We start from the raw sequence: 12,771 nt of genomic DNA on the forward strand, positions 1-12,771 counted from the left end.
GGATGTGAGAGTTGGACGGTGAAGAAAGCTGAGCGCCAAAGAATTGATGCTTTTGAACTGTGGTGTTGGAGAAGACTCTTGAGAGTCCCTTGGACTGCAAGGAGATCCAACCAGTCCATCCTAAGGGAAATCAGTCCTGGGTGTTCATTGGAAGGACTGATGCTGTGGTTGAAACTTCAATACTTTGGCCACCTCATGCGAAGAGTTGACTCATTGGAAAAGACCCTGATGCTGGGAGGGATTGGGGGCAGGAGGAGAAGGGGGCGACAGAGGATGAGATGGCTGGAGGGCATGTCACGGTCTCGATGGACATGAGTTTGAGTAAACTCCGGGAGTTGGTGACGGACAGGAAGGCCTGGTGTGCTGCAATTCATGGGGTGGCAAAGAGTCGGACACGACTGAGCGACTGAACTGAACTGAACTGAAGAGGAGGAAGAGAGATGGTAGCTCACTCGTGTCCATTCTTCCTCTCTCTCTCTTTCCCTCCCTCCCTCTGTTCCTCTGTCCTTGCCTCCATCTCTCTCTCTCTCCACCATGTGATGACACAGTGAAAAGCTGGCCGGCAGCAAGCCAGAAGGAACCGAATCTGCTGGCACCATGATCTTGGACTTCCTAGTCTCCAGAACTTGGAGAAATAAATGTTTAAGCCACTCAGTCTATGGTATTTTGTTAGAGCAGTCTGAGCTAAGACACACCGCAGTATACATCAATTCATTCAAAAAACATCAGAGACTCTGTTGGATGAGCACCAATCAGACATCAGGGAACAAAGCTGAGGAAAATCCCTACCTTCATGGAGTTTCATATAGCAGAGAGGAGTAGACTACAAAGATAACATAAAGACACAAAAGATGTACGATGTTAGACATGATACATTCTATGGGAAAAAATAAAGTATGGGAGGGGCTGGGGGATGTGACTGAGGGAAGATTTACGTGTTTAAAATGGGGTGGTAGAGGAAGACCTCCATGAGGTGAATTGTCTGAATCAAGAGCTGATGAGGTGGAGGCAGAGGTGTAGATACTCAGGTGTGTGCATGCTAAGTTGCTTCCATTGTGTCTGACTCTTTGTGACCCTATGGACCATCAGCCTGCCGGGCTCTCCTGTCAAAACCCATGTCCTTTTGTGTGTGCGTGTGTGTTTTGCACTTTTTAAAAAATTTATTTATCTATTTTAGTTGGAGGCTAATTATTGGTTTTTGCCATACATTAACATGAGTCAGCCATGGGTGTACATGTGTCCCCAGTTCCAAACCCCCCTCCCACCTCCCTCCCCATCCCATCCCTCAAGGTCATCCCAGTGCACCAGCCCTGAGCACCCTGTCTCAGGCATCAAACCTGGACTGGTGATCTATTTCACATATGGTAATAACATGTTTCAATGCCATTCCCTCAAATCATCCCACCCTCCCTTCTCCCACAGAGTCCAAAGCTGTCTCATGTACAGTGTTGTTGTTACCATCTTTCTAAATTCCATATATATGCATTAATATACTGTATTGGTGTTTTTCTTTCTGACTTCACTCCGTATAATAGGCTCTAGTTTCATCCACCTCATTAGAACTGATCCAAATGCATCCTTTTTAATGGCTGAGTAATATTCCATTGTGTATATGTACCACAGCTTTCTTATCCATTTGTCTGCTGATGGGCATCTAGGTTGCTTCCATATCCTGCCTATTGTAAACAGTGCTGCGATGAACATTGGGGTACATATGTCTCTTCCAATTCTGGTTTCCTTGGTGTGTATGCCCAGCAGTGGGATTGCTGGGTCATATGGCAGTTCTATTTCCAGTTTTTTGAGGAATCTCCAAACTGTTCTCCATAGTAACTGTACTAGTTTGCACTCCCACCAACGGTGTAGGAGAAAAACCCACATCTCTTATGTCTCCTGCATTGGCAGGTGGGTTCCTTATCAGCAGCGCCACCTGGGAAGCCCAAGACACTCAGGGTAGAGAGTTAAAGGAAAGGAAGGATGCAGGCAGAGGCCCTGGCAAGTCCGAGCACAGGGAAGCGGCTGAGTGAGCAGAGAGGAAAAGCCAGAGCTGCAGCCTGAGGGGAAGGTGGGCAGCACCTCATCGGCCCTGAGTAAAGGCTGTGGCCTTTCTCTAAGACAGGACATGCTGGACAGTTCAAGAGCAGGAATGACACGTGATTTGAGTTAAGTTGAAACATAACCTGCTTGAGGAGTTGCTGAGAACTGAATAAAGGGGGAAAGGAGCAGAAAACAAGGGACCAGCTGGGCGCTCCTGCAACATCCCAGATCAGAGATGACCACACCCTGAAGCTGCTGAGAGCAGCCAGAGTGTTATGAAGTGGCAGGATTTTAAACACACTCAGAGAGGAGAGTAGACAGGATTTGTTGCTGGAGTGGGCGTGGGTGAGATAAAAGAAGAGAGGGTCAGACATGACTCCAAGATTTTGGCCTGAGATAATGGGAGGCTGCTGGTGCCCTTTGCTGTGTGGAGAAGCAGGTTGGGGAGGGAAGGGCAACATCAAGAGCTCATAGTTGGATGGGCTATTCATTGGGAGGACTGATGCTGAAGCTGAAGCTCCAATACTTTGGCCACCTGATGCGAAGAACTGACTCATTGGAAAAGACCCGATGCTGGGAAAGATTGAAGGTGGGAGAAGGGGACGACAGAGGATGAGATGGTTGGATGGCATCACCAACTGGATGGACATGAGTTAGAGCAAGCTAAGGGAGTTGGTGATGGACAGGAAGGCCTGGCGTGCTGCAGTCCATGGGGTTGCAAAGAGTCGGACATGACTGAGTGACTGAACTGAACTGAACTGAGTTGCCTATTATGGGACATAATAGTTGCCTATGGGGGCGTTGGAGAAGCAGTTAAAACACTGAGTTCTGAGAAGAGGCCCAAGGTAGAGATAAAAAGGTGGGAGTCAGCATATATATGGTACTTAGTCACTGGACTGGATGAGAACATCGAGGCAGCGAGTATCCAAAGACACAGAAAAGGTAGAGGGCTGGGCTTCAGGGCACTAAGAGGTCAGGGAGACGAGAAACAGTAACAAAGGAGGCGGAGAACGGCAGCCAGTGAGGCGGGAGGAAAACCGTTTGTACTGGATGCTCCGGAAGCCCATCAAAAATAGGATTTTCCGGGAGCGAGTCATTCAAGCAACTGCGTCACACACTGCTTACAGGACTAACGGATGACCACTGCACTTTGGAGGTGACTGAAAATCTTGACAAGAGCAGACTGGTAGAAGGGGGGAAGAGACCCAACTAAAGTAGATACAAGAGTCAATGAATGGACTTCCCTGATAGCTCAGTGGTGGAGAATCCACCAGCCAATGCAGGAGACACAGGTTCCATCCCCGACCCAAGAGGACCCCACATGCCATCCAGCAACGAAGCCCGAGAGCCACAACTACTGAGACTGTGCTCTTGAGTCTGGGAGCCACAACTGCCAAGTCCACGGGCTGCAACTCCGGAAGCCCGTGCACCCGGAGCCTGTGTTCCACAGCAGGAGAAGCCACCGCAAGGAGAAGCCTGCACGCCGCAACTAGAGAGGAGCCCTCGTTTACTGCAACTAAAGAAAAGCCTGCTCAGCAGTGAAGACTCAGCACAGCCGAAAAGAAATAAACAAATATGCAAAAAAAAAGTTCAATGAGTGGAAATGACATAACAGACATGAAATACAGGCAACTCCATGAAGATTCACCTTGAAAGGCTGCTACAAAATAGGGGAAAGAGTTGGAAAGGAGGCTGGACCCCTAGGTGATCTGCACCCAGGGTCCAGAGTAGAACAGGGCTTTTATTGACGATAATCAAGAGACTGGGCTGCCAAAAGTGCTTGAGACAGAGCACTAAAGAGGAATAACAGATACTCCTGAGAAGGAAACAGAAGCAGGGACTCCTGGGCAGAAGCAGCAGCCTCCCCATTCCTCCTGGGCCCCAGAAACCACAAACGCCAGGGCACAGGCAGATGTCTCAGCAGTGAGGCCCCACTGGCTCCTGGGCGCCACCCTCAGAGGGAAGTCAGCCCTGTGCCCTCCTGACAACGGCATCTGGGAAGCACAGACTCACAGGAAACCTCCCACAGATGGGCAGAGGCAGACCTGTGACTGCTGGTTAGGAGAAAGAGTTGAGAAGGGGTGACATACTGACATACTTCCCTGCCCCTGCAGAGGAGACTCCAACCACTGGCTCAGAAATATTAATATCAAAGCAGCAGCCTGGTCTCATTCTTCGCATTTTTTAATCCCATCCATCTTTGAACCGACTCTTAACAAGCCAGGGCCACACCCTCACCACCCTCTGATTTCTGAAACAGCTAAGACCTGGAAAATCAAAGAACCCAGAAAGTCAGAAATCACCAGGGTTCCTCTCAGGTAGCAGACCGTTCTTCCTGACAGAACACCAGAAAAGGAGATTGCAGCCGTTGTCTCCTGATTGCTAGTCAGCTGCCACAAAACCCCGGGACTCGCTATTTCTCTTTAAGAAAAAAACCAGACGGCACAGACAAGTAACAGAAGAGCAATGTTAAGGTCAGCCAGAGCATAAACTTAATCTCTTGCTTTTTCCCTCCTTCTGATCTTCTAATCCTCAATCTGCTCTTCCTTTCCATAGCCAGAGAAAGACCACAGATGTATCTTATATTACATATCTGATGTGTTACTAAAAAATTATGTGTGAATCCGATTCTGGCAAATTAAATCAAATTTTAAAATGCTACTTAAGGAAATTTCATGGTGGATAATTTTAGAATCCTTCTACGAGAGGGATGAATCACATACACATTTCTCTCTTTTTCAATTAAATACACTTGACATGTAATATTGTATAAATTTAAGGTGTACAACATGTTAATTTCATATATTTATTTACTATGATTGCCATCATGCAATAATTAGCACCTCTACCACATTACATAACTATCCTTTCTTTTTAATGGCTGGAATAATTATGTTCCAGTCTCTTAACAAGGCTGATGATTATAATATTGTTGCCCATACACACACATTTTTTAATTTTAATATGTCTATGAAGCATTTACTAAGTGCAAAGCCCTGTGCCAGGCACTCAGCAAACACAAATATACTCACAGAGCCCCTGTTCTCAAGAGCTTATGCCAATGCTTAAAGAAAGCTTGAAACTATTTCTTTTCACAAAAAACGCTGAGAATAAAAGAAGGGCACACTCTGTCTTCACGTTTTAAATTTTCAGAGATCAGGAGGTACACTGCAGCTGACAGCATCTTCCCACGGCTCTGCTGCAGGCAGCAGCTGGGACACAGCCAGTTCTGCCTCTGGAGGTCAGCTGCTTCCATCTGCTAGCCCTTGCTGACCCTTCTGCTGAGTTGCGTTCCATGTTGGAACTCCATGTGTTGAGTTTAACTGCCATTTTCAATGTCTTCAAAAGGATCACAGTCTGATACAGAATTCAAACAAAAAGTGATTACATACATAGGAATGCATGGAAATGGCGAAGAGGCATGACCTTGTTATCAGGGAAGCAAATATTTCTTGTTGGGAGAGTACCCCTAATTCGATACTTGCAAAGTAATGGCCATGTGTTAAGTGATGACAAAGCCATGTGTCGTAATGTAACTGGCAATCTTTCCCCCTCTAGGGTGAGTGTCTTACATGGGTATATTTCATTCTAGGATATTACGGTAAACGTACAAGCAACAAAAGCAAAAACAGACAGGGAGGTCTACTTCAACCTAAAAAGCTTCAACACAGCTAAGGCAATAAGCAACAATATGAAGAGGACACTTATGGAATGGGAGGAAATAGTTACAAACCACATAGCCAATAAGGTATTAATATCCAGAATAGACAAGGAACTCCTACAACTCAATAGCAGGGGGGAAAAAAAACAAGATCAATATTAAAACATGGGCAAAGGACTTTGACATTTCTCCAAAGACATAGAAATGACCAATAGGTATACGAAAAGGTGTTCAACATCACTAATCATCATCACCACAAGATACCACCTCACACTTGCTAAAATGGATATTACCAAAAAGACAAGAGACAAATGTTGGTGAGGCTGCAGAGATATGTCCACTCTCACACACAGGAGGCAGGAATGTAAAATGGCTCAGCTGCTATAGAAAACAGTACGGAGGGTCCTCAAAAAAGGAATAACGGGACTATCACCTGATCCAGCAATTCCACTTCTGGGTATTTATCCAGAAGAATTGAAATCAAGATCTCAAAGAGATATCTGCATTATTCACAACAGCCAAGATGTGGAAACAATTTAAATGTCCTTGGACAAATGAGCAAGTAAAGAAAATGTGGTATATTCATACAAGAATATTATTCAGCCTTTAAAAAGAAGGAAATCCTGCCACACACGATAACATTGATGAACCCAGAAGACATTATGCTCAGTGAAATAAGCCAGTCACAGAAGGACAGACTGCACGATTCCACTTAAATAAGGTGCCTAAAACAGTCAGACTCATAGTAGCAGAGAGTAAAACAGCGACCTCCACAGTTTAGGGAAGAGGAGAATGAAGAGTTGCCATTCAAAATTCACAAGGTTTCAGTTATGCAAGATGAATAAGTTCTAGAGATCATAGGTCAGCTCATCAAATCCTCGTGGATGTTAAGATAATACTATTCATGTTGTATAAACAGCTACTTGCTAGGATGTCTCAGCCAGTGAATCAAGAATCTGAACAAGAACCTACATATTTCCTTGCTCCCTCTTGAGCTCAGCAAATTTCCAAGATGCCAGAACATTAGTCAGATTTTGCAAGGTGAGCTGCCCACCCTCTAACTTCTTCCCCACAAGATGCTGGAGTTTATCCCTCAGGCTAATAACCACATCCCCTGTATGGCCTTAGGAGAGTCCTACCTTGACCATAACTAGGTATCTTCCCTCTGTCTTTCAATAATCATCTACCAAGAACTATAAAACTAAAATGTAGGCCAGGTCTCTGGATTTTCTGCAACAGCCTAAGGCATATGTCCTTTTTGTTTGTTTAAACCAAAAAAATTGCAAAATTCTGTGCTCCACCTTTCTTCTGACTTACGCACTCAACTCTGCCATGTGTTCCCATTGTCAACCTCCTAGCAACAGCCCCAGGAGAAACAAGAGTGAAGCAATCATAGATGGAAATAACTGGAGACTTGCTCTATTATCCTCATGTTCCGTTGGCTGATGACTTGCTGTTCAGTCCCTCAGTCATGTCTGACTCTTTGTGACCCCACTGACTGTAGCACTCCAGGCTTCCCTGTCCTTCACCACCCCCTGGAGCTTGCTCAAACTCATGTCCATCGAGTCAGTGATGCCATCCAACCATCTTCTCCTCCTGCCTTCAATCTTTCCCAGAATCAGGGTCTTTTCTAATGAGTCAGTTCTTTGCATCAAGTGGCCAAAGTATTGGAGCTTCAACTTCAGCATCAGTCCTTCCAAAGAATATTCAGGACTGATCTCCATTAGGACTGACTGGTTTGATCTCCTTGCAGCCCAAGGGAATCTCAAGAGTCTTCTCCAACACAATAGTTCAAAAGCATCAATTCTTTGGCACTCAGCTTTCTTCATGGTCCAAACTCTCACATCCATACATGACTACTGGAAAAACCATAGCTTTGACTAGACGGACCTTTGTCAGTAAAGTAATGTCTCTGCTTTTTAATATGCTGTCTAAGTTTGTTATAGCTTTTCTTCCAAGAAGCAAGGGTCATTCAATTTCATGGCTGCAGTCACCATATCTTCAGGGATTTTGGAGCCCAAAAAAATAAGGTCTGTTACTGTTTCCATTGTTTCCACACCTATTTGCCAAGAAGTGACAAGACTGAATGCCATGATCTTTATTTTTTGAATGTTGAGTTTTAAGCCAGCTTTTTCACTCTCCTCTTTTCACTTTCATCAAGAGGCTCTTTAGTTCTTCTTTGCTTTCTCCCATAAGGGTGGTGTCATCTGCATATTGGAGGTTATTGGTATTTCTTCTGGCAATCTTGATTCCAGCGTGTGGTTTATCACCCAGCATTTCTCATGATGTATTCTGCATAGAAGTTAAATAAGTAGAGTGACAATATACAGCCTGACTTACTCCTTTCCCAATTAGGAACCACTCCATTGTTCCATGTCTGGTTCTACCTGTTGCTTCTTGACCTGCACACAGGTTTCTCAAGAGGGTAAGGTGGTCTGGTATTCCCATCTCTTGAAGAATTTTCCATAGTTTCTTGTGATCCACACAGTCAAAGGCTTTAGTGTAGTCAATGAAGCAGAAGAAGATGTTTTTCTGGAACTCTCTTGCTTTTTTGATTATCCAACAGATGTTGGCAATTTGATCTCTGGTTCCTCTGCCTTTTGTAAATTCACCTTGAACATCTGGAAATACTTAGTTCACATACTGTTGAAGCCTGGCTTGGAGAATTTTGAGCACTACTTTGATAGCATGTGAAATGAGTGCAATTGTGTGGTAGTTTGAACATTCTTTGGCATTGCCCTTCTTTGGGATTGAAATAAAAGCTGACCTTTTCCAGTCCTGTGCCACTGCTGAGTTTTCCAAATTTGTTAGCATGCTGAGTGTGGCACTTTAACAGCATCATCTTTTAGGATTTGAAATAGCTCAGTGGGAATTCTATCATGTCCACTAGCTTTGTTCATAGTGATGCATCCTAAGGCCCACCACCTGACTTCACATTCCAGGATGTCTGGCTCTAGATGAATAACCACAACATCATGGTAATCTGGGTCATTAAGATCTTAGTCCTTAAACTTAAGGTTATAAGATGATGGGCTGGGCATCAGAGCTAAACAGCTACACTAGATATCTTAGACTAGAAACCTAAAGTTATCTTTAATCATATAAAACTATCTTCAATGGATATGAGATAGACAAACAAGGAAATATTCAAGGGGAAGGGTGAAAGACCTTATTTTCACAATTTAGGCTTACCCCTCTCCCCACTGCATTCTACTTCATAGAATCAAATCCATAAAGTGTACTACTATTCCAACTTTCACATCACTAATTTAAAAAAGAAGGGAGCAACAAAAATCATCTGTAAAGAAAAAAAGAAGGGAGACGGATGACCCCAAGGAGGTTGAATTTCTTTTCCAAAGTGACACAGTCAAGTAGGCTCTCAGAATTCCCGCTTAAAGTAGAATTCAGGTCTCCTAACATGCAGACCCACAAAGGTCCATCTAGTTAAGGCCATGGTTTTTCCAGTGGTCATGTATGGATGGGAGAGTTGGACTGTGAAGTAAGCTGAGTGCCAAAAAATTGATGCTTTTGAATGGTGCTGTTGGAGAAGACTCTTGAGAGTCCCTTGGACTGCAAGGAGATCCAACCAGTCCATGCTAAGGGAGATCAGTCCTGGGTGTTCATTGGAAGGACTGATGCTGTGGTTGAAACTCCAATACTTTGGCCACCTCATGCGAAGAGTTGACTCATTAGAAAAGACCCTGATGCTGGGAGGGATTGGGGGCAGGAGGAGAAGGGGACGACAGAGGATGAGATGGCTGGAGGGCATGTCACCGACTCGATGGACATGAGTTTGAGTAAATTCCGAGAGTTGGTGATGGACAGGGAGGCCTGGCCTGCTGCGGTTCATGGAGTCACAAAAAGTCAGACAGGACTGAGCAACTGAACTGGACTGAACGTGCAGGCATAAGAGTAACATTTAAAATGCAACAAACCAACTTGCTGAACCACATACTGACAAAAAATAAAGTCAACACAACACATGATACCAACTGATACTTCTTTAGGAAAATGAAAATGAAACAATGAATCATCTGTTTTAGACTTTGATTTATTCAATACCACAATTTTCCATAGATATGGGCCATACTTAATTATGCATTAATTATGCCACACTAATTCCTAAGTATTATGTGTAAAGATTTTCACGTGCCAGCAATATTAAATTAAAAATTAACTCATATTATTACCTTGTGCTCATCTCTTCAAATTAGAAAACAATTTTTGGTCTATTATATGATTTGGTCTAGCATGATTTGATTTAGATTCAACATTAATTTGTGTTTGGACTCCACCTGAGTGGCTCAAAATCAAATATTTCCACCAATCCAAGAAAAGGATCAAGATCCAGAAGCTGCTACAAGAGGTGGGCAGTTTAGGGGTCTGAAATAACAGAGTCAGGTCAGAAGAAATGGACAGAAGCTACAAATTTGAGAATGGTACCAAGAATTCAAGTCTGACTAAATAGGTTACTGAAAGTGAAACTGAAAGTCGCTTAGTCACGTCTGACTCTTGGCCACCCTGTGAACTATACAGTCCATGGAATTCTCCAGGCCAGAATACTGGAGTGAGTAGCCATTCTCTTCTCTAGGGGATGTTCCCAACCCAGGGATCGAACCCAGGTCTGCCACACTGCAGGTGGATTCTTTACCAGCTGAGCCACCAGGGAAACTCAAAATAGTGATGGCAATAAAAGAGGCATGGAATGCAGGAGAAAGGTGGCCACAGTGTGGGAATACGGAAAAAAAGGTGTTTATTTGTGCTACTGAACCTCATGTGCATACATGGCACCCACAGGGATGTGGCCAGCAGGAAGGCAGAAAGGACTAAGGTGGACTTCAAGCATGAAGAACAGAGTAGGATAGACATGGAAGCCAGCACTCTAAGAGATAACCACTGAAACATCACCAAGTCACCAAGGGGAAGCCCACAGAAAGATGAGGAAAAGCCACGCCCAGGGTTACCAGCAGTGGGAAGAAGATGGAGCAGGTCAAGGCAGCAGGACAAACCAGGCTAGGTCCAGGGTCTACACTAGAGGCAGAGACCCCAGAGAGGCAGGAGCAAGCAAGAGAGGAGGGCGGCTGGACTGGGTGGCTGGTCAGTGTGGTGGGGCAGAAAACAATGCGGGAGAGACCAGAGAGAGAAAGGAAAGAGAGGAGGCCATATCCACTTGCCCTCCCGAGAAAGCCTGAGGACAGCTGGCACAAAGTCCTAGGATTCTGACTTGAGAGATGACATGGCAAAGCGGGGGAACCAATACTATTATGTCACCCACACACATCAACCACATCATGAGCTTCAAGTACATCTGGCACAAGCACATGAAAACCTGGATCTAGACAACAACTATTCTGCCCACTCAAATCCACTCTCCCGACACACACACACACACACACACACACACACACACACACATTTCTGAATGATAGACTCTTCTAATACAAATACAAAAAGAGGACCTACATTTTGTCAAAAGTATATGCCATGATACACATTTTGAAATACACCTTGTAAGATTTACGTCAACATTTTACTTAATAAATGACCTCTTAGTTTTTCAAATGCCTTGCTACTTTTATATCATTTTGACCCAAATTTGGCACTATCATGAGTCATTTGGGGAAAAAAAATCCATTAAAAATATAACTAAATTTTAGTTAACCCCAAAGTTGTACTGAAAATGTTAGTAAACCATTTATACTGTGATACTATGTTGTGAAACAATTCTCAAAAATACCCAAGTATCAAAGATCTTTGAAGCATCAATGTTCTGGTCCATGAAGTGTCTTAGCACATACTTTGTGTTTACATAAAAACACAGTTTTCAATCAATAAATGACCTACGAGGTTGAAGTAATGAAAAATGGTCATGAAAGCAGCAAATACCTGAGGTACTCACAGCTGTGGAGTAGGGATTATGAGCTCCAGTATTTTCAGCCCAGCAGCCACATCCATAAAGAGCAGCCTGGTGGGGGAAGGTAGATAAATATAAATACAGCATTTTAAGAACATTATACATAATTACTAGCTTTCAACAGAAGCCAGAAATCATACCCATCTAATAAAGCCTCATCTAATAATGATGTATAGCACATGCGTGATAACCAGAGGCTAAGACCTACCCAGACAATGGTTCTAACACTATCAAAACTACTTTCAGCTAAGGATTAATCTAAAATTTTTCAGAAATGAGAAAAAAAATTATTAATCTTATCAACAGTAATTTCTTCCTTCCCAGAAAAATTCTTCCCTCTGCTGTAGGCTTGTCGGGTGTGGCTCTTCTGGACCCTTGAAATCACTTCTCAATCTAGGTGTGTGTCAGTCAGATTACTTGGGGAGCATAATAATAGGGACCGTGGGTTCCCAGCTATATTCCTGATGGTCTGGAGGCTGGCCCGGGAGCAGCACTGTTAACCAGGATCCCAGGGGCCTGGAATTCAGGTGGTCCCCCCGCCAGCCTCCAGCAAACCCTGCTTCAGGTTTTAGCGCTTTTCCCTCCTCCTTCAGGACAGAACAAGAGGAAATCCAACTTTTATGCACCAAAGGGCCCAGTGTATGCTCACCACCGCTCTAGATTCTGCCAGATGGAAAGAAGGGTGACAAAAAGGCCTGTTCAAGCTAATCGCTCTGTGAGGTGGCAGAATAAATTTATGTGTCTGAAACCACCAGGAACACAATAAGCCACTGTGGTTTTCTAAAAGTGTGTGATAACCATTCCTATTTTGTTTCTAAGCGTGCCACCCAGAATGTCTGGATTCACCTCTTCAATATCTACTATGATTTCTCTGCCTTTGCAAGGGGAATCAAAACTGATAACTTTTTCATTCCTTAGTTAGAAGCAGAATTAAAAAAAACTCTTGGATGGTTATTGCAGAGAAATACAAGGAGGTGTGGTCAAGAATGTTTATGATCACCTGTTTGATAAGAACAAAATACTGAAAACAACATAGATGTCAAGCAGTAAAGAAATGGCTAAATAAACATTGGCACAGCAACATGTAGAATTAGAAAAAAATTTTTTTTAAGATATTTAAGAACTATTACAGAAAAACTCTGAAACATTCAGTTTAAAAAAA

At 43.7% G+C, this 12,771-nt stretch overlaps 1 protein-coding gene across 6 annotated transcripts in view; it reads right to left on the reverse strand.

The window, feature by feature from the left end:
- The window catches only part of TASP1 (taspase 1), a 248,285-nt gene that overhangs the window by 123,991 nt on the left and 111,523 nt on the right, over positions 1-12,771 (reverse strand). For 4 of the 6 annotated variants that reach the window (XM_070471902.1, XM_070471900.1, XM_070471901.1 and 1 more), the window contains one exon: positions 11,582-11,660. In XM_070471902.1, coding sequence (XP_070328003.1) covers positions 11,582-11,660 — 79 coding nt within the window. Of the gene's footprint in view, positions 1-1,733; positions 5,392-11,581; positions 11,661-12,771 lie in introns of those variants that run through there. The other 2 variants (XM_070471903.1, XR_011489320.1) reach the window with 2 other exon arrangements.

Source organism: Odocoileus virginianus, chromosome 9 (assembly GCF_023699985.2).
Source record: "Odocoileus virginianus isolate 20LAN1187 ecotype Illinois chromosome 9, Ovbor_1.2, whole genome shotgun sequence".
NCBI lineage: Eukaryota > Metazoa > Chordata > Mammalia > Artiodactyla > Cervidae > Odocoileus > Odocoileus virginianus.